At 43.1% G+C, this 25908-nt stretch overlaps 1 protein-coding gene across 2 annotated transcripts in view; it reads left to right on the plus strand.

Moving 5' to 3' along the window:
• Window positions 1–25908, plus strand: part of LOC306965782 (SH3 and PX domain-containing protein 2A-like) — an 85789-nt gene that overhangs the window by 38876 nt on the left and 21005 nt on the right. The window contains exon 7 of one of the 2 annotated variants that reach the window (XM_079560333.1): window positions 14830–14958. In XM_079560333.1, coding sequence (XP_079416459.1) covers window positions 14830–14958 — 129 coding nt within the window. Of the gene's footprint in view, window positions 1–14829; window positions 14959–18413; window positions 18505–25908 lie in introns of those variants that run through there. The other variant, XM_079560334.1, reaches the window with a different exon arrangement.

The following is a 25908-nucleotide window of genomic DNA, read 5'->3' on the forward strand; positions in this document are numbered from 1 at the left end:
GAAGTGTACACGGACAACGACAACCAGTGGGTGGCGCCTCTGCCTTTCCATAGCCCGCACCCCCACCTTCCCAACAACAGAGAACAGGTTCTGAAACGCCTCACTGTTTTGAAACGGACTTTAGACAACAACAGACAGGCATGAGAGAACCATTCATTGAATTCATGCAAAGAATCTTTGAAAATGACCAAGCAGAAATTGCGCCAGAGTTAAAACCAGGTGAAGAATGTTGGTACCTGTCAATATTCGGAGTGTACCATCCTCAGAAACCGGGCAAAATCCGTGCAGTATTTAATTCAAGTGCACAATTTAAAGGTATCTCACTAAATGACACTCTCCTACGGGGACCAGATTTAAACAATACACTGCTCGGAGATTTACTGCGCTTTAGAAGAGAACAAGTGGCAGTTACTGTCGATGTTGAGCAGATGTTTTATTGTTTTCGAGTTAAAGAGTCCCACAGAAACTACCTCAGGTTCTTATGGTTCAAAGACAATGATCTGAATAAAGAAATAACTGAGTTCCGCATGCAAGTCCCAGAGACAAATGTGTCACTTGTAGGAAACCCAGAGGCCGCCTAGAAGAACAAAAAATGGCCAGTTTACTTGCTGACAGACTTACTGTCGACCCACCGTTCACTCACGTGGGTCTGGATGTTTTTGGACCTTGGAATGTCACATCTCGTCGCACAAGAGCTAACAGTGCTGAAAGCAAAAGGTGGGCTGTGATGTTTACTTGTCTTTGTACTAGGGCGGTCCACATAGAAGTTGTTGAGTCGATGTCTACTTCCAGCTTCATAAATGCTCTATGCTGATTTCTATCAATCAGAGGACCTCAGATCAGATCAAGGTACAAACTTTATAGGTGCCTGCAAAGAGTTGCAAATCAACACTGAGGATCTAGAGATAAAAGAATACTTGCTGGATCAAAGCTACAAATGGACTTTCAATGCTCCACATTCTTCTCACATGGGAGGGGTGTGGGAGAGGATGATTGGACTCGTCGGCAACATCCTTGACGGTTTGCTTATGAAAAACTCAACCACACGCCTCACACATGAGGTACTGGTCACTCTTATGGCTGAGGTCATGGCCATAATGAACGGCAGACCCTTAGTCCCTGTATCATCCGATCCTGAAACACCAGAAGTTCTCTCACCTGCAATGCTTCTCACTCAGAAGGCCAGTCCAGTGTTGGCACCCCCTGGTGACTTTGAACTCAAAGACCTTTACAAAACCCAGTGGTGTCAAGTTCAGGGTCTCGCAGACTGTTTCTGGAAAAGGTGGAGGCAGGAGTATCTTGCTACGCTGCAAATGAAATGGAAAGGAGACAAACCTATCGTGAAAGAGGGTGACATTGTTTTGTTAAAAGACAATCAAGTCAAGCGTAATGAATGGCCTGCTGGTATTGTAGTTAAGGCTATCCCAGTGATGACAAAAGAGTAAGAAAGATTGAAATTAAAATTGTGAAACAAGGTTCTGCTAAAACGTATCTTAGACCTGTCACTGAAGTAATTTCACTTCTGTCTGAGAATGTTGTTTAAGAGTAATCAATAGTGGTACATTTATTAATATACCAGGCGGGGAGTGTATTATATAGTCGTTTGCTGCCCCCTATACTAGTTGACGGATTTCATTTTTGTTTTTGTTTTTTGCTACGTGCAGTCAGTAACAACATGGCCAGCCTACGTATGGTTCAGGTGTCAGTGTCTCTTCGGCAGTTTTCAGCCTTGGAGTATCTTAGTCCGTAAGTCACAACATATTCAAGTTGCAATGTTTTGCTTTCAAAAAAGTGTAAATTGTTGGAAGATTTCTTGTTGATTAGCAAATGTGTTAGCTACTGTTTAGCTTCTGTGTAATAAGCTACTCCATGCTAACTATGCTACATTTTTCTTTGTTCTAAATTTATTTTGGTCATAAGCACATTAGGTGTATTGGAAACGTTAAAAAAACATAATTAATTCATATTGTGTGCAATTTGTGTATTATTTTCTTTATAAATGGCACACTGTCAATTTATTCATACACAATTTTATGTGTTTTGTTACAGTTTTACAAAAAAATTAGCTACTACTGCCTGATGCCAGTAAAGACACAGTAACTCTACATGGCCTCCGGAGTCTTTTTTGTTTGCTATCTGTCTAGCCCTGGTAGTGACACCATCGTGAGGACAGAATAGATATTAATGATCAATTTTGTAATTCATACATTTTCCTTTTGATAGTACTTGCTATTATGTGACATCATCACATTCTAGAATCTGAAAACAACCTATTCTCACCATGTGACTATTCACCTTATTACGCCCCGCCCACTTTTGCCACTTTTTGCGTTGTCTCGGCACTTCCGTTGTCCAGACACTTCCGGTCGAGCGCGAAGCCCGTTCATTTTAACGGAGAACGAGGGAAAATATTCTCCGCTCAAATCTGATGTTTAGTCGATTGATTTGTGTAAAATGGCCAATGTTCATTTGCACCAACATGTCAACACTGCACCGTTTCTCAGCGCGGCCTGAAAACGGCTTTGTTTTCGTGTAGTGACTGATTTTATGTGGACTTCTCCAGTCCCATGTTAACGCATAGGAGAAAAGGGGTGAGCACAATTCATGGCGGCGCCCACGCGAGCCTCCGGAATAAGGTGAATATGACATCATCAGCACCTGTAGACGCCTCGGATCTGTAACCATAGAGACGACAGAACGCTGGGATGTACAGACCCCAGGACCAAACTGCTAATCACTTTCCCAGTTCAGACAGACAGTTGAACAGCTGCTGAAGCAGCAGAAAAAAGGCTCATTTATTCAGCTTACAGAAACAATGATTAACACAGTAAAAGAGGTTTTCAGGTGGGCCATTTGGGGACGAACTCGGTACTCCAGAGCAGATCCTGTCAGCTCGAGGTCACCTACACCAGAAAGACCATCTCCAGCACTCCTCAAAATGCGTTTGGACATAGCGGCCAATAACTTCATCAGAGCTGCGCACGAACTGGCACAAGAGGAGAAAGGCCGGACTCAGGACAAAGCTACGCAAACTGACGCAACATTCGAGAAAGCTGCAGAACAAGACGGTCGTCAAAACACGTCAGAAAATGGCAACTTGCAAGCACGGCCGATGAATGTCCTGAACCAAGTTATAAGAGATGTGAACAAAGAGAAACTCTGCAAGGCCACGTGTCAGCAAGAAACCAAGGTGACTGACCAACTCGAAACAGAAATGTCTCAGCAAAAAGAGACAGTTTCAGCAGTGTCACACCCCCTGGAAAATCAGACAGAATTGGTTGGTCAACTCCAAATGCAGAGAGAGTATTTGGAGCAACTGGCCACGACGCAGGCTGAGCAAAAGAAGACGATCTCAGCGATGTCAGACCACCTCTATGGTTACTACGACGGGGTAGAGAAAGAGCTGGAAAAGCTGAGAGAATTGCTTAGCTGGAGAGAGCAGCTTGAGCAACTGGACACAACGCAGAGTTCGACTTCAGATTGTGATGATGACAACTGTTATTAGGCCTGAGCGGCCTGCAGGGCTCGGGCCTATTGCTGACGAAAGATATGCACGTAGCGTTGTAACTGCTCGCATGAAAAAAGGTGAAAACTCCAAGCAAGGCGCAACATTGACAAGAAAGCCGTTGCGCTCGTCATCGACCATGGCCACTCCCCAGTCCCTAAAACACTACTAGAGTGACTAAGGGCATTGAGACCTATCTGGTAATATAGGCCTTTGCCGGGAAAGTGGCATATTTGTAGTTAATTAGGAAACATTGATAAAGAAGAGGTCAATTACGAGCGCAACACGGATTACTGGATGTGAGACCATATTGTTATTCCATTTTTTATGCGAGCAACTACAAATATGCCGCTTTTGCGGCAAAGACCTATATTACTGGATAGGCCTCGATGCCCTGAGTCACTCTAGTAGTGTTTTAGGGACTGGGGAGTGGCCATAGTCGATGTTGTGCCATGCCTGGAGTTTTCACCTTTTTTCATGCGAGCAGTTACAAATGTGCCACTTTTAAGATAAGATAAGATAAGATAAACCTTTATTGATCTCACAAAGGAGAAATTCACTTGTTACAGTCGGCGTTCAAGAAGATCACTCAGAGTTAATAAAGTGCAGCTGATACAGAGATTATTGCACATGTTACTTTACAGTCTTATTGTACAGTCTGACAGCAGTGGGGATGAAGGCTTTGCGGTAGCGCTCCATCCTGCACTGAGGGTGTCTCAGTCTGCCACTGAGAGAGCTGCACATCTCTTCTACAGAGAGCTTGGCTAACACCCTCCTGTCCCTCACCTCCTCCACAGAGTCCAGGGGGCAGCCCAGGACGGAGCTGGCCCTCCTGACCAGCTTGTTCAGTCTGTTCTTGTCCCGCTCTGTGCTGCTCGGGGCACACGTAGTGGAGAGCAGAGGCTACCACAGAGTCATAAAAAGTCCTGAGCAGAGGCCTGCTCACTCCGAACGACCTCAGTCTCCTCAGAAGGTGGAGGCGACTTTGGCCCTTCTTGTACAGGGAGTTGGTGTTGTGGGACCAGTCCAGTTTATTGTTGAGGTGAACACCCAGGTACTTGAAACTGTCCACCTCCTCAATGTCCTCCCCCTGGATCTTCAGCGGTGTGTGCGGTAGTGGCTTCCTCGTGAAGTCGATCACCATCTCCTTCGTCTTACTGATGTTCAAGCACAGGTGGTTGCGCTCACACCAGTCCACAAAGTCTATGATGACTGACCGGTACTCCAGGTCGTTCCCCTTAGACACACAGCCCACGATGGCGGAGTCGTCGGAGAACTTCTGGAGATGACAACTGTCCGTGTTGTATGTGAAGTCCGATGTGTAGATGGTGAAGAGAAACGGTGAGAGGACGGTGCCCTGAGGGGCCCCGGTGCTGCGCAGCCGCACATACTGTGGTCGGTCCGTGAGGTAGTCGATGGTCCATGCAGTGAGATGTTTATCCACTCCCACGTCCTCCAGCTTCCCCCGCAGCAGCGCCGACCTGATGGTGTTGAAGGCACTGGAGAAGTCAAAGAACATGACCCTCACAGTGTTCCCGGCGTGCTCCAGGTGCGTGAGCGCCCGCTCCGACAGGTAGATGACAGCGTCCTCCACTCCGATGTTGGGTCTGTAGGCAAACTGCAGCGGGTCGAGGGTGGGGCTCACCACAGAGCGGAGGTGGGTGAGGATGAGCCGCTCCATCGTCTTCATCAGGTGGGAGGTCAGGGCGACTGGTCTGTAGTGGGCCGGTTCCCTGGCGTGCGCTGTTTTAGGAACCGGGATCAGACAGGAGGTCTTCCACAGGACGGGGACCTTTTCCAGGCTGAGGCTCAGGTTGTAGATGTGGCAGAGGACCTCGGAGAGCTGGTCTGCGCAGGTTCTCAGCAGCCTGGGACTGATACCATCTGGTCCTGCAGCTTTCCCCCGCTTCAGTCGCCTCAGCTCTCTCCTCACCTGGTCCGGTGTGATGGAGAGGGGGGAGTGAGGGGGGGACTGGTGTGGGGGTGGACTGCCGGGGGTGGGGCAGGTGCTAGAGGAAGTCCGTATGGTGGGGGCTGGAGACGTGGGTGCAGGGGGGCTGGAGGCAGGTGAAGGTGGTCGAGAGAGGGGGGCAGTGTCCACTGGGCTGGAGACGTGTGAAGAGGAGGGAGTGGGGGGAGAATCAAACCAGTTGAAATGTTCGTTAAATTCATCCGCCCCGCGCTGGTCTCCATCAGCTGCCCCGCTGGCACTCTGTCCAAAACCGGAGATGTTCTTCAGTCCCCTCCACACGTCCCGTGCATTGCCCTGCGCCAGCTTCTGCTCCAGCTTCTCGCCATAGTCCTTCTTGGCCTTCCTGATCCTCCCCTGGAGTTCATGCTGGACTCTCCTCTGCTCCTCTCTGTCCCCTGAGTTGAAAGCCCTTTTCTTTTGGTTCAGGAGGGCTTTAAGTTCAGGGGTCACCCAGGGGTGGTTGTTGGAGAAACACCGTACCTTCCGGGTTGGTACAGTGTTTTCCACACAGAAGTTGATGTAGTCTGTGATGCAGTGGGTCAGGCCGTCGATGTCATCTCCATGAGAGCTGCAGATCATGTTCCAGTCTGTGGTCTGGAAACAGTCCCTAAGTCTCTCTTCAGCCTCTTCACTCCACACTTTCACAGACCTCTTCTGTGCTGGCTCCCTTCGCACCTTGGGTGTGTAATCCGGCCGCAGTAGGACGAGATTGTGGTCTGAGCATCCGAGCGGGGGGAGGGGGGCAGAGGTGTAAGCGCCCTTCACGTTAGCATACAGAAGGTCCAGGCACAAGCTTATTTCACCGGACAGGTCCGGGTGCTGGGAGTCCCCCGATTACTGTCTAATACATGGGGAGCGCTCCGCGCTCTGTTTCTTGAGCGCTCTATTAGCCACTCCCCAGTGCCACTCCCCAGTGCCCAAAACACTACTAGAGTGACTCAGGGCATTGAGGCCTATCTGGTAATATAGGTCTTTGCCGCGAAAGCGGCATATTTGTTGTTGCTCGCAAAAGAAAAAAAAAAAAAACGCATTTAGAAACATTGACAAAGAAGACGTCAATTACGAGCGCAACGCGGGCCACACTTTGGGCACCCCTGCTATAGAGTCATTTCAATACTTTCTTCCAGATCACCTTTTTTGTCTTCAATACCGGAGCGGTGCCATTAAGCAAAACCCAGCCCTATACTCTTACTTTGCGTAACTAATTGGGTCACTACTTTTATCCAGTACATTACTCTCCTCTGTCTTTGAGTACATGGGTTGGTTGATGGGTCTGAACGCCCAAGTGTTTATTTGTATATACGTGTGCAGATGGATAGGATTTTTAAACTGCTTTAGGAAACTATTAAGTCAGTGGCTCGCTCCCAAGATCGTACCAACAAGCAAAACACTGTTTCATCTGTGCTTCTCAATGAATGGTCAGTTACTCATGCTGTGGGCAGCAGACAGGAGGACTCCAAAAACATATAAAATACAGTCAGGATAGGTTCATAAGTATTATCCCATTCATACCGGCCGTATATATGGAAAAGCAGTTAGTTGTGACGGCAGTGTGGTGTCTTTGTGGCGGTTGTGCTTCTCCAGAGCTGAGGCAGAGCTTTGTTAAAGATAAGAGGACACTGTGGAGTCCCACCTGGAAACTGCCCTACTTTTTGCAGGACGTGAAGAAGTGTGATTCTCCTCGATAAAGGGATTCTCCTGTCCATTGAAAACAAACAATAATGCCTTTTGTTTAATAAGATGAATGGCAAACTTCTACATGAACTTAATGAAATCTCTTGTAGATTTGCAGATGTGTTTGTTGATCTTGTAAATCTTAAAGCAGTGCTGTTCATCATATATTCTGCCAATTTACTGCAATATCAGCATATTTGTATACCAATACAGTACAAGTTCTGTATTCGGCTCAAAAAGTCAAATGAGCCAGTGCAGGTGTGTGATCCAAGTACCACCGCATCTTAACGTCCTAACCCCCACCTGAACTCCAGTCTCCAGTTTGGCTTTACCCAAATCTAAAAGCTTCTTGAAAAAGCATTAAAACAGCGACGAAAACACAACTATAAAAGTGACAAAAAAAGCAACAAAAACATGCGGGAGGAGCAACAAGAGCACAATAAAAAAAGAGACAAAAACTGGACTAAAAAGTGACAAAAACGTGACAAAAATGCAACAAAAAAGCATCAAAGAGCAAGGAATCAAAGCAACAACGAAAGCAACAGCAAAAAACAAAACAAAAGCCTACAAAAACAAAACTACAAAAACAAGACACAAAGATGCGAAAACCAGACCAAAAAGAGACAAAATGTGAACAAAACGCAGCGACAACGCAACAAAAAAGTCCCATTCAGTTTTGTAGGTCTTAGTTTTCAAATGAGGTTACTCTAGCCTATAGGCTGTGAGCTCCAGTCGAGAAGCTTTTACATTTGGGTAAAACCGAATTGGATATTATGCACTCGGTTAAGGCGGGTGGTAAGAGGTTTTCACAAGGTCTAAACTCAAGCTAAATCAGGTCTTAACAAGGACTAACCCAAAAGAGGATAAGAACATGAAATATAATGTCTCTCAAGTACTGGTGAAAAAACACCTTAAAGGGACTATACAGAGTTTAAAAATTTTAAAAATATTTATTTTCCTTCCCCTACATGTTCCAGCAATGTCCTAATGTGTAGAATGAGCTTGATTCACAACAACTGCCTCTAAAATCCTGCCCTGTCACTCAAAAAATTGTTACTTCGGGTCCGAAGTGCCGTCATGCACGAGCTTAATATAGAAGGTGCAGTTACACGTAAGACCTGAGGTGGCAGTAGTAAGTATAAAATGGCCAACTTGCATCTAGCCCCTTTAAAGACACGATACCTAATTTTGAACCCTTTTAGTCAAAATGTGATGAGATGGGTATTTTTACCGTCACAGCCATCCTTCGGAGTCGGTATGAGACCAAAAAGGTCTCATACCCTTTTCGTCACATTGGCTATTTGGGTTGACATCAACAAATCACAATACAATGCAAACTTCCCACATCAGGCTGATTTTCACAAATTACTCCTTTAACAACATACGCAGATTGGCTTTTGTTTTTTAAACCAAATTGTGAAATAAAAACATTTTTGTTCCAAATATGAAAGTCTTTGTCTTCAGCAATAGTTTGTTTTATTCTCTGGATTCCCCAAGACCTCAAAAGAGCTCATTTATTTCAGTGGGACTTTCCTTGTTAGAATTCCAAACATCTGCTTTAATGCTGTCAGCTTTCATAAACATGCGCTGTTTCATATTTAACCAAAGTCCTGCAACCATTCAGATGTTGTCTGTTAGATCTTTGAGATAAGCTTTGCCCTTTGATACAGCAATAGTAGTTTACTGATCTTGTTTCATAACTCCACTCTGTCATTGTTTTATGTTGTCAATATTAATTTTCATCGCACTTTTTTCACGTCTTGATTGGGGAAGAACTTCTTTACCTAACTTGAAGCCGTTGGATTCTCCGAGAAACCCGCAGACTTATTTGTTTGCGGTCTGCCCCTCGCTCCCTCAGGGCCACATACTGATTCAATGACATGAGTGCATCTGCTGTGCTACATTGAACAGCAGTGCAGTTGTCCCAGTCCGGTCCAACACAGCACATCTGCAGCTCATGAGCCAGACAAAGGCAGAGCACCCAGCCAGTTCTGCAAATCTCGAACCCATTTAGTGCATGTAAAAATCAAATTGCCTGAGGGTAGAAAAAAAAAGAAAAGTACAATGACAATATTTGCTGTCGTGGACGGTTTACAAGAAGGTCTTTGAAAAATATACAACAATTTAGTAGGTTGTTGGTTGGAGAAGAGGCTAGTTTGGTTTAGATATGTACTTTACTTGTGTAGTATTTTTGTTGACAACTTTTTACTTTTACTCCACTTCACTGAAAGATACACATAGTACTTTATTGGTGAATAATTGTGCTAAGTTATGATGTATGTGTTGGTTTTGGAGTATATAGTGAAATGAGTGAAATTACAGCATGAAAAAGGCAGGCACCATATTTGTTCACTAAAACCTAAAGTTAATTAGTTTTTTTCACTTCACTACATCTCTATTAAAGCTCCAATGTAAAAAGTCAAAAGTAGGCCACATATTTTTGTCGCATTTTAAGCCTTGTAGCGCACATGTCATTTTCAGAACAGTAGGTGGCGCGTATATAGTATAGGCCTATGGGCTGTGAACTCTCCAGTCTAGAAGCTTAGATTTGGGAAAGCTGAACATGGAGAAAATGTGCTCGGTTAAGGCGAGCAAAGTTTGCTTTTAATGGAGTAATATTTGACTAGACCATTAGTACTGTGTTTGTGCTTTTACCCGAGTAACAAAATCAAGTACTTTAACCACCACTGCCAATATTATCCAAGGTATTCCCCACGGTTGGGTGACATTATATAGTCTGGGAAAAGTCCTTCTTCTAAGCCCGACAGTCCCATGCCTGTACTCAAATGTTACTCTCCGGTTTCCTCCCCTCTGATGATGACTTATCCCCTGTCCGTCCCATGTGCGGATGAGGATGACGGAGGGCCGAGTGGGCGAGTCGATCCGGGTCACTGGGGCTTTCCATGGAGCTTGAGACTGTCAGGGTGGAACCAGGAAGCACGTGTGTATATCCGAGTGGGATAGATGTAAACACAGAGAGTGGTTAAATAATGTCACATCGAGAGCCTATTGCTGAAAGCTCTTCATAGCTCATAAATAGCATGTAGCCCTGGAATGTGAATGACGGGATAACTGTTTGGCTCCAGCAAATTTTACTGTAACTAGTGTTTATCCATATTAATTTATACGAGATTGTTCTCCCAGCGTAACCGTAGTTCATCTGAAATCATCCGGCCCCTGCTGTTGCTTCACTCCATTTTTCTCACACTCGTTCGCCTTGTTCTGGCTCTGTCTTCCCGCTGTTGCAAAACATTTCATTTCCTGAACGAGGCCGAGTTGTTAGCTTTTGTTTTCCGGGCCTGTTGACTTTGCTGACAAAGTCTTTACTCACCTCCCCGTCAGGTTTAGTCGGCAGAGGTTGTTTATGAATGGCCTTTTACATCACTGCACACAGATTAAGTGTTAATGAGAGCGCGGCCTCCCAAGTTACCGCAATCCGTCGTGGTATTAAAGAAGGTTTTATATGAAGCAGCGCGTCTATCCACAAGGCTTCCGTTAGCTTTGGTTCCTGGACAGATCATTTGTCCAGATAATTGAGAAATGAAAAGACAATCCACTACTGGGAGTCTGAGTAGGAAGTGCAAACCGCAGAATTGGCTGCCATCACACACTAGCCTCGAATGTGGGGAATGCAAAATTTGTACATGTCAGTCAGGGGATAGTTACGTAGAAAATCGAGATATTTGACTTTTTCACTGCGTCTGAATACAAGAACAAGACCTTTTAGGCTGAGAACCTTTGCCCAAAGAAATCCTAGAATCAGTGGGTTAGCAGGTCATGTCTCAAACTTTAGAGCTTACTGTAGCCGTAGCCAGTCAGAGCATGCGGCATTGCGACAAACTCCATCTGCTGTAAAAAAAAAAAAATGAAAAGAAACTGAAAGAACCCCCCCACTAAATTCAGGGTTAACATTTCCACATCACTAGTCACTAATACTCAAACTGTGACTGCAACTGTTTTGATCTAATGGTGGAGAAATGTACATATTTAAAGCAGATGGTAAGAAAAATGCAATGTAAATATTAAAAAGGGGTGTTGTGCTTTTTGCAGGCATTTGGTAATATAATGTCAAAGACATCGGGATCATAACCTTGCCCTTTTTTTGGTTTGAAGATGCAATATTGTTATAAAACAGTCGTTTCACGTAGAGCTGTTTAGAAAAGGAGGAGTTCAGTCCCAGGATTACCCAAAGGTGCGCGAGTGGGTCGAAACGCAGCTTTTGATGGGAGAACAACATTGTAACTTGCATAAAGCTCTTAAAGTAGATTTTGCATTATATTCCCCTTTAAAACTGAACTTAATTTAAACTGTATGACTGTAATACAGGTGAAACTCCCAAAAAATAGAACATCATTAAAAAGTATGTGAAACTGATGTATGATATAGACTCATGACATGCAAAGTGACATATGTCAAGCCTTTATTTGTTTTAATTTTGATGATTATGGTTTACAGCTTGTAATTCAAAATCTCAGAAGATCAGCTCAAAGTGTCACCCTTTCATCAGCTAATTCATCCAAAACACCTGCAAAAGGTCCCTGAGACTTTAAATGGTCTCAGTGGTTCAGTAGTTCACCATCATAGGGAAGACTGCTGACCTAACAGTTGTACAGAAAACCATCATTGACACCTTCCATAAGGAGGGAAAGCCTCAAAAGGCAATAGCAAAAGAAGTTGGATGTGCTCAAGCAGCGGATTGTCAGGAAAAGGCCATTCAAAAGTGAGGGGGACCTTCACAAGGAGTGGACTGAGGCTGGAGTCAGTGCATCAAGAGCCACCACACACAGACGGATCCTGGGCATGGGCTTCCAATATCACATTCCTCTGGTTAAACCACTCCTGAACTACAAACAACATCAAAAGACTCTTACGTGGGCTAAAGAAAGAAAGAACTGGTCTGCTGCTCAGTGGTCCAAAGTTCTCTTTTCTGATGAGCAAATTTTGCATCTCATTTGGAAACCAAGGTGCCAGAGTCTGCAGGAAGAATGGAGAAGCACACCATCCAAGATGCTTGAAGTCCAGTGTGAAGTTTCCACAGTTGGTGATGATTTGGGGAGCCATGTCCTCTGCTGGTGTTGGTCCACTGTGCTACAAGCTTTATGGAGATGCTGACTTCATTTTCCAGCAGGACTTGGCACCTGCCCACACTGCAAAAAGTACCAAAACCTGGTTAAATGACCATTGGATTACTGTGCTTGATTGGTCAGAAAACTCGCCCGACCTGAACTCCACACAGTGCCACAGGCTGGTTGCATCCATGCCACACCGCATTAACACAGTAATTTAAGCATAAGGGGCCCAAACCAAGTACCAAGTACATATGCATGATTATAGTTTGATAGAGGGCCAACATTTCTCTGTTTAAAATGTTCTTTTTATTAATTGATTTCATGTAATATTCTTAATTTGGAATTTGGGTTTTTTACAAGCTGTAAGCCAAAATCATCAAATTAAAACAAACTAAGGCTTGACATATTTCACTTTGTGCAGGTTGATGTTGAAGTAACCATAAAAGTGACATTGTAGCAGGTATTGCAAAAAAAACTAAATGGCCAAGTGGTTGAACATTTGCAACAATACCCTCTCCGAAATGAGTATGTCAACAGTAACACATTACAACATTTATAGCCGATGAGTAAATTCTAAGTTGAAAAAAGAAAACACTCCCTTCTGCAAAACTCGACAAATCCCTTGGTCTATATCAATAGCATCTGCTTTGGAAGAAAAAAAAGAAGTCACGCTCTGATTCTGCACCCAGCTTTTGTTGTTGTGGTTTTCCAAACAGCTTGCGGAAATTACGTGCATCTTCACGACCTGTGGGCCGACCGACCGCAACCCACAGCAGTCCGACGCGTTTGCACTTCTAACATGCTTATTTTTAATCTTCATAACTTATTAACTCTTTCCAATTTTCCAGTAATCTCCTTGTATTGGAAATCTGGCTCAAACTTATTCCAATTTACCAAACCTTTTTCATCTCATGTCAAAACTTTCCCCAGTCAGCTATTTGAGGAGGATAGACGGCCTAATCCATGGCGTCTAGCTTGTCCCTTATCTCAAGATTTAAGACCCTAAAAACTATTGGACTTCGAACCACCTTTTTCCACACATTAGACTAAAATGCAATTACTCTTTCCATAAACTGTTTAGGGGGAAAAAGTTTTATTTGGACTCCTGACATAACTCTCTTGGAAACATTTGCTAATTATGTAGGTCAGAGACATTTTTTTTCTCCTCCCAAAAAGGAACCGGTGGTCGCTGTATGCCACCGTGGCCCACACATACACAGAAATCTGACCTCCAGCGTGTTTATAGCTCTTTTAACATTACGCAAACATACCACTTCAGTAGATTGTTTTATCAGCCTGACGAGACGGCCCGGACCTCCATGGACCGTATTGGTGTAAACACAGGGAACGTGAAGTGTATACGCACAGCAGCCATAGCGTTGTTTAGGTTGAACTCGGCGGTCAGCAGAAGCCCATGTTGAGCTGTAAACCTCACGTCAGCTGGGCCCGACCCCGCGCTTGAAGAATGGACAAGCCTTAAGCCATTTTTGCTGCTTTTGTTTTGTCTTCATTAGGGATTCATTAGCGGTGCATAAAAAGGCTCAGATTACTCCGGTGAGAACTGAGATGAATATATATGGGCTTTACATAAAAGGTAACCGTTTTGAATGTAAAACCATGTTATCCATTTTAGTATTTGTGCTGTGATTCGTAGTTTCAAATGAGCACAATGCAGTAATAGTCCAAGAAAAGGTGCTGTGACTGAATAGTGGAGACCAGGGGAACACGGGATGTTTGTTTACCCAGTGAAACAGTGTTAAGAAGACACACATACTATGCACTTATGCCTTAACAGCACAGCTTTCACACTATAACTCAGTGTGACAAAGATGTTGGATTTTGTTTGGAACAGCAATGTAGTGTGATTATTAGGAAAATGGCTATTGTCGTCATATACTACGCTGAATATGTTGGATTCTGGAAGAGCTGTAAACTGCAGCAGAACTAACAACTTTCTAAAGAATTAGTAGAATGCACAAAGTGTGTCAGCGCTGGTGCCTACACAGTTAACTTGTTGAACTCCACAAAGCAGCTCTCATTGGCTCCAGCAGAGCTCTAGAGTTTCAGGCAGGCTGAGGCCAGCCCCTTCATCTGGTTCTATTTAAGGCCCCAGTGGCGGCTCGTGTGATTGGCGTACGCACAACCCCCTACTCTTCCTCTGCTCAGCCCAGCGCAGGAGAAGGAGGCTTTTTAGCAGATGGTTTATTTTCCAAAGGAAACCATTTCTTTCTGTGCTGTCCTCAACTGGCTTGGGCTCCTTCTCTGTCACTCTTTTGTCTCCCGTTCTTTTATTCCTGCTCTGTCTGCCTGTATCTTCTGCCTTACTTTTTGGTTGGACCGTAAGGATGCTCTAGCCATGGACTTTCTGCAGTTGACCCATTGATGCTTGAACTTTGGGAGGGGAGTGCACATGATCTCTCACTGTCGACTTGAGGTGGTTGCAGCTCTATGGCTAGACTCTCAGGAAGATGCACTGAGCCGTGTGAATCGTGCGATTGGCTGATCCGTGGTGACAAACGGGCCTATGGCACAGCGGGTGCCCGGCAACCGTTCTCGTGGACCTATGGCTGGCAGCTGGCTGACGGCATGTTTTTTCCCATCAACCCCAGGTCTGGACTCCTCAGACCCCATGCTCCTGGAGCAGTATGTGGTGGTGGCCAACTACGAGAAACAAGAGCCTTCGGAGATCAGCCTGCAGGCCGGCGAGGTGGTTGACGTCATCGAGAAGAGCGAGAGTGGTGAGTAATCACAACAAATGCATGACACAACCTCACAGTGTAATGTTGATAAGCTCTGCGCTGTGGTGCGGGGCGGTCTCACCTCTTTTGTCCACAGCTTGCAGTTTCGCAGCCCCATCTGGAGGCTCGCTTTGGCTCGCACTCAGCCCTGTTTTTCCCACTGTTGGTTTAGGCCGAGGGCCAGAATGTTTCCTCTAGCTAGAAGAATGTCTTCCAGACTTGTATTAATTATTCCACCTCAGTTTCATGGAAAGCCAGTGAGACATGCTGGATTTACCAATGCCAGCTGCAGAGTCCTTAGTCAGCTGTTTTCACCATGGAGAAGACTTACTGTGGCTGAGGATTATCAATCAGCCTGTTGTTGCGCCTATTGTGAAAACAGTGGAAATATGTTGTGTAACTATATGCAGCAATAGATGGACAAAGTATTTCAAAGTGCTGCAGCCGGACCTAAGCTTCATAATATGTCAATCAACTCACAGAATCAATGTTAAGATTTTTTTTTTTTTTTTTTTAACTGATTTTACTAATACTGATTTCTTTCAACTTCATATGTTGTGCTTGTTTTAAGGCAAATTTTGCATTTGTTTCTTGCACCTGCAGAAATCTTAATGATTGAAGACCAACTTGGGTGATATTACAATTTGAAATGGAAATATGGAGATAATTGTTCCTCCCACTCCTTTTATAGTTGAGCCTCTGCCATGCTCTGGATAGTTTGACCAAATACTGTGAAATGTGTTTAATTTCCTCTCAAAGGCAATTGTAAAGCAAGTTATTGTGCTAACATCATTGTTCCAACCATGGACATCTCCACATTATGTATATATATATATATATATATATATATATTCCACATAATGTATATATATATATATGTATATGTGTATATGTATGTATATATATATATATATATATATATATATATATTCCACACACGTTGCCCCCCCTCCTGCCAACATCAGTACCTAGAGCCAACCACCTTGCTCCTCAGTGTTTGGGTTGTCCATTTATTTTTAATGGTGTGCAGAAACAGTGTGTGGAGCAGTGGAAGTGAAGTTTCATGATGGTTGTGAGTGAGCAGCCCATGGCACTCTGGCCTTAGGGAGGACAGGCAGCAGAGCAGCGCTGGCTTTGAAGTCTTATACGTGCTGCCTTTGGGCCTAGTGTATTTGTTTTCACTCCTCTCTCAGCTCGGATCTCAACCCGATGGGGAGTCACAGCCCAGCGGATATTCCAACACCTTGAAGTCCTTTTATTAGGGGGGCCTTATAAGGAACCTTCCCTTGTACACGCCAGTGAACCATTATAGGCTAAGGCTTCTGGGTCGATGGGAATCTTTGGACGAAGAAGAAAAAGGCTATTGTCATGAGTTAGATCTGTGGTAGAGATAATAGTAGACTTTTGTCTATGTGCTTTTGATTCAAACTTATTTCCAGGCTTTGGACTGGCACAATTTAAAACTAGCTTGTGACAGCCGGAAAATGTTTGCAAACCATAAACAATAACTTAATGTGAAGAATGGATCTTCCATACGCTGCACCTTGGACTTCGTGAGGCGATGGTAATTGTGCACAGAGTGGATTTACACTGACATGACTGCGGCTCAGGTGGTAGATCCGCTGTTTTCGAACCAACCAACCAGCGTTTCAATCCTGCTGATGTCACAGATGGAGTGTGTGGCATGAATGAATAGTGACTACAGTGTAGCACTTTGAGAAGCTTGTCATGCTTGTAAAGGACAATGCTACACATCACATAATAAATAATTAAAAAACAAATGAATGTCACTAAACATCCACTATAAACCCTTATGATGAGCAAAAAAACAAATAAAACTATTTTCTAATGCACGTGACTGGAATAAAATAATTCAAATGAATCTCAAACATCACCTCAGATGGTCAATTAGAATAGCCCATTCAAACCATGGAGAGCAGCTGCACAGCAGCATCATCTAAATCACTGCTACACCTCCTGCTATGGAGAGGCAGGCTAAAACTCTGCTCCATTTGGCTTTACTGACTTCAGTGAGAGCTGCTGCCAAACCCAACAATACCAGGTGTGTGCAGGAGATTTCAGAGCTTATTACATCCTGAGTCCGTTCTTTTGCGCATTGATCAAGTGTGATTTCTAATTTCAAACAGCCCAAGTTCTCTAGTCTCCAATGTTTATTGTTTTTTGTAGATCATTAGGACACGGCATAGTACTTTCACTGTTTACTATTTTAATCAGTTTCCATAGTCTCTACGGTGGGTTCAGTGATTCTTCTCACCCTTCTATTTGTTCCTATGTTATAATGTTGATGTTAAAGTGGGAGAAACTTGTATATTTCAAAGTCTTACCACTGACCATTGACCATAGTCCATTAACATGACATCCTGCTGCTTTGTTCCATACATTCTTGCACAGTCATTATCTAAATTTACCATAAAAACTCCATACGAGTGGCCCAAAGACGTTCTCCTAATACCTATTATTCTCTATAAGTGATCCGTAGCTCGCAACATTACAGTCTCCTCACTGTATTGGTCTCACCACTGACCATAGTCCATTAACAGTCAAGCTCCTGCTGCTTGAGCCACTGTTCCATCGCGTGGCCTCCTCCAGTTATTGGGTTTTCCTAGCCTTGGATTAGATAATATATGCCTTGGACAGGCCACTGAATCTAGGTCAGACCTATATGCTGGAGCTCAGCTTTCTCCACTTTCTCCACTTTTCCACCTCGCTGTCCCGGGCCAGTCGACAGAAGATTTTCCACTGCGCTGAAAATATATTCAGTATTTAGAGTAAAGTTTAAGTTAAGTTTAAAGGTTAACAGCAACTCGGTGGCTTGGTTAACAGGTCCTGGCTTTGATTCCTGTGCCAAGTGGGGCCTTTCTGTGGGACGTTTCCTCTTGGTGCTCCGGTTCACCTTGTCAACCCCAAAAAAGGAAAACTAAAATATACTCGGTTATAAAAGTAAAATGTGTGTTTACGTTGCTGCCACTGCCATACTTGTACGACTACTATAAATACTTTTCTAACCACTACCACAACTACAAATACTTTTACAACACGTGCTATATTTACAAACACTTAATGTATGCTGCTTTTTCTATTATGACTTCAACTGTTCCCACTACTAGGTCATATTGCAACCACTACCGCTACTATGCTACTATTAATTGTCAATACAGAGCAAGAAGTTAAAAAAAAGTACTTGAATTTGCTACTGCTGACACTGACTGCAATCATGGTACTGAAGGTTAAATTTCAAGTGGTATAACCTTACTGCAACTAAATTTAACAGCAGTAACATTTTTCTTTTCCAAATGCACCCGATCTTCAGGTTTGTCTCCGGGTTCTTCCATCGCTAAGTGACTCCTTGCCACATGTTTTAAATGATTAACCCTGTACTCATTCTCGCTGCACGATCGCTGCCTTTTTTATTTGTCTATTTTATGAGAATTTGCCAAAGGGGGATGCTGGCGCAGGAGGAGAGAGCTGAGTGGGGAGAGAACCCAAAGAGAAAATGGAAAAAGCCATTTCCTGCCAAAGTTAGTGGTGAGTGAGTGAGGTTGGTTCATTATAACAGCCTAATGGATCCTCCAGGATGCCTCCTCAGTTTACAAAGATGTTAACCAGGGACTCCTTACTCCATACAAACACACGGGTTTCAAGTTTTGGATTTAATTGAATAGGGAAAACAATTTGCAGTCCTTTTTGGAAATATTGTTCTTATCTCTGTGGAGGTTATGAGCCAAACTGAAATCCCCCAGCCTCACCGGAGGGCATCTCTATAGGTCACGTTCACGTTAGAGAATTTGGTGATGTCATAATCTCAGATGGAGGCCAGGGACCAATGCAACTCTATGGTAGAGAAACAGTTTTGAAAGAAATCTCAGAAAAGAAAATAGACAAGTGATTGGATTCACAAACCTGTCATATTAATCTTATGTCTGATAGTGTTTCTGAATATTGTCAACCCTTTTGGACACCCTTTGTGGAAATATTTGGACCTTAGTTTATAGGTTGCCTTGGCTGCCCACCGCCTCAGTATTAAACTGTAGTCTCTTTAGAATGTGAACACAACTCCTTGAAGGTTCCATATGATGATAAATATTTGTTTTAACCTTTTAACCCTGATACGTTGTTGTTTTTATGGTGCTGCATTCTTAGCTAATCTCCTTCTCAAAATGCTGCTATTATCATAAGGTTGATGCCTTTCAAAAAGTACTCAAATTGCCTTCACTACAACACACGTCTCACTAATCGCTAGCAGCCTTGTTCTTTCCTCTTACACCATATAGTCACAGCTATGGGCCATGTGCGCAGAATGTTGCTAACTTCCTGTTAGCCAGTGTAGGATAAAGACTACTTCCTGTCCACATATTAACATAAATTAAATATGAAATAATACTTAAAAAAAACAGAAGAAAACATAAATGAATGTAACCTGTGTGTTTCACAAAGATTTGTTCAGATGGTGGCGCTATTTTACCATTTGTTAGCATCTGTTAACGTTAGACTTTAGCCTCAAGGCTAAAACACAGAAGTCTCCTCCAGTGAAGTATTTACATCCTGAGTAAAATGTTTAATATGTTGCAGGCGATTATTCAACACTGCTTATTTTCTGCCAAACTGTTTAACTCTAGATTTATTTCAGGAAGACAAGGCTAACTCCCCACGCTCGTTACCCTAGCATGTTAGCATCAAACTCCACATAGACATCACCCCCGTTTTTTCTTCTTCTTCTTGGTGCGCAGAGTTTAGGCTTGTTTTCTGTTATATATATTTTTTTTATTTGACGTTTTAAAACATGAAATAACACTGCTAATGTGTTAAAGTAGTTAACTAAAGAAGTTAAAGAAAAGCCTGCAAAATACAGGAACTTTAAGGCTTTACCACTTGAACGATGAAAACCAGGTGTGGGTGTTGCAGAGGTGAGGTCAGTGCAAAGTGCTCCCGGAGGACCCCATGGGCACCTCCCTGTATGCATTGGATCTATACCCCACCCAGCTGACTTAATCAGGGCGGTGGAAAATATCACATTGCTTCTAAAATTTGAACCTGCAAAAAGTGGATACAGAAAGAAATTTACTGGGCATAATAGATGGCGGAGCGGCGATGGCATGGCAGATGTACAGATGTTCTGGCAGTTTCACATGGAAAAAGAATGTCCGGGCATTATGACGTCTCCAGCCTGGAGTGAGATGATGTTTCTGCTGCTCTCAGTGGGAGCTCAGACAGAGGAAGCCCAGGAGCTGTGTCCACTCAGCGTGCAGTCATCTAGTTCTGCTCATACTCAGAAATGGCCATTCTTTTCTGAGAGTGGTCCAAGTGCTGACAACAGATTTGGGTTTGTAGATGAGGCATACTGTATATTAGGCTAAATTAATGGTTGATTTGACATTCGGATCGAGTCATCAAAATGGTGATGATAGAAGTTGGACAAACCTTTTACATTCTTCTCTAGATTCTTTGCAAACACATCCAATTAAGAAACAAATCCCCTTCATATTTTGCTGGTGAGTAACCAGTCATTTTAGAACAACAATCGTCATAATAACACTCTCCCTCTCTACTACATTTACCACAGAAAACATACTCTAATACGCGATTGTATGATAGGAACTGTTTTTTTGCTTGCCATTAGCTAATTCAAACAACTTTCTAATTAAACTTGCAGTGGTCTACGACGTTACACCCACAGCTTTGGTCTATGGCTTCTTCACGGAGTAGTCTTGTGCAACGTACAGCCTTAATTTACTCTGAAGGAATACTGCCTATGGTGGTCTTATTGTAAAAACCTTTAAAGCATATTCCACAAGTTCATTGTATTGCATCTCTGATATATGTACTCCCTAATCCCTTTGTCCTGGTGACACGAGTGGAAACTTGTAACTAATTTACCCCCGAATCACGTTTTAAAAGTTCAATTCTCTGTAATCGCAGCAATTTCTTACTCCCATGTAAAAGGTCACCACTTGAAGCTTAATCTTCCCCCTTAATCACTATGTGCAAACTCGGTGAGAACACGTTTTCCTGTACAAAGACCTGGCACGGCTCTATAACTCTTCATGCAGCCACCAAAGTCATGATGGAGAGAGATGCCAAATGTCTTTTTAAGCAGAGGTTTGCTGAGCTGCACATGGAAGACACATTATACCGTTGTAGTAAATCCCCCCCGTCCGCATTCTTCAGAAAGTTCTAATGACTGCTTTATCCTGTGTTCTTTTGTTTAGATTTTTACCTAAATACTTCAACTCCAACTGAAAATACAAAGACCACTGTAAAAAGTTCCAACCAATAATATGTCATAACTGTTTTCTTTACTTGTAAATGTTGCGTACAATTTTAAACGGGTTGGCCGGCATTGAGAAGATCTCTTTTCTTACCGTAATACTGTTATGCTAGAGGGGGTCAAATTGTGGACTTGGCCTTGCAATACTTACCCCGTTCTCCTCACTCCGGGCCGTCTGTCTATAAATGGCTTCTTGTGTCTCCAAATCTTTAAGAACACACGTCGCATTGAACTCGGCGTGAGGGGATCCTTTCACATCCGCGCTTGGGTCAACAGCACATTCTCAAAGTCGTTTTGTGCGCCCCGGGCCTCCTCCTGCCTCGAGTCACTCCGGTAATTGAAAACCCAGTCAAAATGTGTCGACTTTGATACCAGATATGCTGTTAATATACAGAAGCTATGGGAATGAATGGAGTTTTTGCTCTGTGTTTTGTACGGCGGGGTTGGGTATCGGACGGACTGCTGAGCCACTGCATTCTTCATCATCTGGAGAAAAAAGAAATGCTGATTCTGTGTTTATACTTGTACCAAAATTAGCTTTAAAGCTACTCTAAGCGATCCTGTTTTGGTGGTCCGGCACGTTACATTCCCATCAAGCGCCGCTAGATGCGCCATCATGTGCGTCACACTCGCTAAAATCACAAGGAGATCGGTGCCGTACCTCCCTCACCTCACAGCACCCCCCCCCGACACACGCCTCACCCCCACATGCCCCATGTAAACACAAACATGTTACCAAGAGATTGCAAATGTTCGAAGCAGAAGACACAGCAACAGTTAGCGGCTAATAGTTTAGCATTATGGCAGAAGTTTACAAAAAGATCGTAAACTGACAAACATCTGACCGACCTGCTCTGATGCAGCTGAAGTCCTCGTGAAATGTCCTTTTGTTTATTAATCCAATATTTACAGGAGCTGTCAGGTCTTTTTCCTCCTTAAGATCACAAAGCAAAGCAGCACCGGAGGAGAGACTGAGGAGTTCAAGGGTTGCGGGGAAAAAAAGTTCTGCACTGTAAACTTAGCTCTAAATGGAAATATTATGGTTTAAATGCCAAAAAAGAGAGATATTCATGAAAGTTGCAGTTTAGCAAATAATTGTAAGTCTCAAAATGTTTACTTGCTACATATCTTATGTATGCTGATTATAGAGATTTCCGTATGTCATTGAATGCAATCAGAGCAGCTTGTAAAGTGTGGAGGGGAGTGAGGGGCGTGGGTGATGGGGGAAACCAGGTAAGGGGAGCGGCGTAGTGGCAGAGCAGAGTTTACTACATCACCTACTGATGAAAAAAAAATTCAAAGACATCACTTAAGGCAGCTTTAAGGTTACGTCGATCTGAGATTTACTGCCTGCATTTAACTAAGTACAAAGCAAAACTAAATGCCCAAAGAATGAGATCAGCTGACTGCCCAAACATCCTGAATAACCAGGTTATTCCATCAGTGGATTTCTGTTTCTTTTTCAAGCAAAACATTTCAAGATGACAATGCCAGGACTCATCGGGGTCACGTTGTGAAAGAGTGGATCAGGGAAGATGAGGCCTAATTTTCACACAAGGATGGGCCTCCACACAGTGCGGAGTTGATCATCTTTGGGATGTGCTGTAAAGATGCGTAGGCTACTTCCAGTGGAGTAGGCTTTGTTCATGTTTGTGTCCTCTTTTGGGTTAATCGCTACTTAAGCTCTATTTCAGACCTGTATTAACCTGAAATAATCCTAATTTTCCATTTAAAATTGGTGGCAAACGGTAAAGCCAAAATCTTAGCACAGAAGGCATTACATTACAGCAGCTTTTCTGATTTGCTAATTGCTGCCGTTCATATTGCAGTTTTGATTGTGATGACTCTTGCAGCCTCGCCCAGTGTACCGTAGCACACAGACAAACTCACTGCTCCGCCCGTGCCGAGTTATGTCACACAATTGGTGCCATACTTGATTGTATACATTTACTGCAGTTTGTTTTATAGTTTTCCTGGTCAACGTCGGGGGAATAAACCCGAAATGGCGGCAATCCAGGTTCTAGTTGCGCGGGAGAGGCTGTTGTTGATTACAGTGAAAAATAAGGTATGGCTGCTAAAGCTGATAGCGTTTCCAGATGGCACGGATAAGACATGAAAACGACTCGGAAATTTTGGCCTTTTGCTGTTGCTTGGCAGGATGTGGTTTGACGGATATAAAGGAAGAGACAGGATATTATTATTATGAGAGCGTTAATATTGATGTCTATTTTATCCACAATATAGTTTATACGCTTTTCACATGAGCTATAAAGCACCCCTCCCTTTCCTTTTGCACGGTTCTATAATTAAAAAGTCTCGTCTCGGCATTTATCAATATGTTCGTAAGTCGGGAGAGGATGTACTTACTGTATGCACCAATGTAAAGTAAATGCTAAATCACTCGCTTTTCTGTGGCTTTTTCATCGCTTTTTTTGGTCACTTTTTCATCGCTGTTTTGTCACATGTATTTGTGGGGTTTTCGTAACTTTTTTGTTGCTCTTTTATTGCGTTTTCATCCTCGTTTTTTGTCTTATTTTTGTTGCTATTTTTTTTTTTTTCAAGAGGCTTTTAGATTTGGGTAAAGCCAAACTGTGGAAAAATGTGCTCAGTTTAGGCGGAGGTTAAGAGGTTAAGGATGAAACATTAATGTGCATTGATTTAACTCGCTTTGTTCAATAGTCGCTCAGAAGCTCCTGATAAATATTACTTTCTCTACAGCTTGTCATACTCTACCCTTATTACTGCCTTTAGTTCCTCCGGTGTTATTGCCTAAGACATCCCCCAGAGGGTAATATTTAAAATGTTCCTGAGCAATGACATAGTACAGATCTATATTTACTATATAATAAAGACTGTCAGGTATTGCTCAAACTGTGAATGAATTGCAGTTGTATAAAACACATATTTCCAACTTGCAGAATCAGCACCTGCGTAAGGGCTGTACATTGTGGTCGTATTTTATTGGCTCTATTGAGGTTGGGTGAAGTCAGCCTAAGCACCTGCCAGATGGGGAAAAACACAGGGCTTAGAATATTTACCCAGACTTGTGGAGTGACAGTCCATCGGCCAAGCGCTCCAAATTATAGTGCATTCCTATCCTCTCACAACCTATATTTGCTTATATTTCGCTATAGGAGGCTGTTGGCGGAGCTGGAGTGCCATTTTCTCCTAGATGGCCGTGTGATCGTGGTAATAAATATTAAGGTTTCGCCATAGCTTTGACAGATGACTTTGGTTTGTTCTATTTATTTAAAGGGTTTGGGTATTGTTCTGCTTTAAAAGGACTATACCTGATATTGAACCTTTTAAGTCAAAATGTGACGAAATGGGTATTTTTACCATCATGGTCGTCCTTCGGAGTCACTATTTGATGAAAAAGGTAAACCCCTTTTAGTCACATATTGACTATTTGGGTTGACCATACACAACATTAACAAATCATAATACGGTGCAAACATCGCGCATCAGGCTGATTGTCAGAAATGTCAGGTAAATATAGAGAGAAAGTGAACATTACATTGATTTTTCTAATGTCAATTTATACGCATTTCAAACAAAGTGTTGATATCGTTGGTAGTACTAAACCAGTCATTAATCAGTAGCCGTGTAGCAAATAGCGATCAAAGTAGTTTAATGTAGGCATATTGTGTGACTTTGGTTGTTTCGTCGTCTTCTGCTGAAGTGCACCGATCTGTACTTCCTGGATTTCGTTGCGTCATTGATGAAAACACAGAACTGTCCTTCACATTTTAAAGCCCCTAATACATCTCTGGACTCGTTCCTCGCTGCTATGAGTTCAAAGTGTGTTCATCACGGCACCATCAATTTGCAAGCATGAAAAGAAAGCTTGTTTTCCCTATTTTTTAACGTGCCATTCGGACTACTGCTTCCAGATCAAGGCTGTTGTTTCTTTACACAGACATTTTTTCAAATTCTTAAACGTTTTTTCCAAGAAACACTTGTTGCTTTGCTTGTTACATCTGTGAGCAATAACCTATTCATTAGCAGCTATTGATATTGCCTACACACAGCGCTGTTTTGTGCACTGTATTGAAGCAAATCGCTCAATTAAACACGTGGCATATTTACATGAACCATTGACTTGGCATCACTGGGCACTCAGCCTGTCAGCAGTCTCTCTCCAGTCCAGTTCAATTACGTTTAGTGCACAGATCGGCACTCGGCCAATGAACGATCTCTAGCTATCAAAATCTTGGATCAGCAACAATTATTAGCTTTAACAGCAGTAAATATGGAAGCAGCTGGCACAGAGGAGTGATATTACATCCACGGGCCATGTTTCAGCACAAATCAATAAGTTAGATGAAGAGAATTACGAGATTGGGTGTAATGGTAGAGTAGGGAAATGATTACGCTCTTGGCAACTTCCTGGATGTTTGTTTGAGCAGTGAGGCCCCAGATGAACAAGAGCATACAAACTGATAGTCATTTGAGGATAGGGTTTTTGAACACAATGAACACAATGAGCGGGTACTTCAAAGATAGAAAGCAACTACTCTACTCAACCTTGTCTACAGAGCACTTGTATGCACATTTCACACACAAGTACAACTCAAAGTGCTGTTCAGAATTTCCCACAGAAGAATTTCAGGTTGTGAGTTCCATGAAGGGAATTATAGAAGAAAAATGCTGCCTCACCGTAT

The sequence above is a fragment of the Gobius niger genome (assembly GCF_951799975.1).
Source record: "Gobius niger genome assembly, chromosome: 7".
In the NCBI taxonomy this organism is placed as follows: Eukaryota; Metazoa; Chordata; class Actinopteri; order Gobiiformes; family Gobiidae; genus Gobius; species Gobius niger.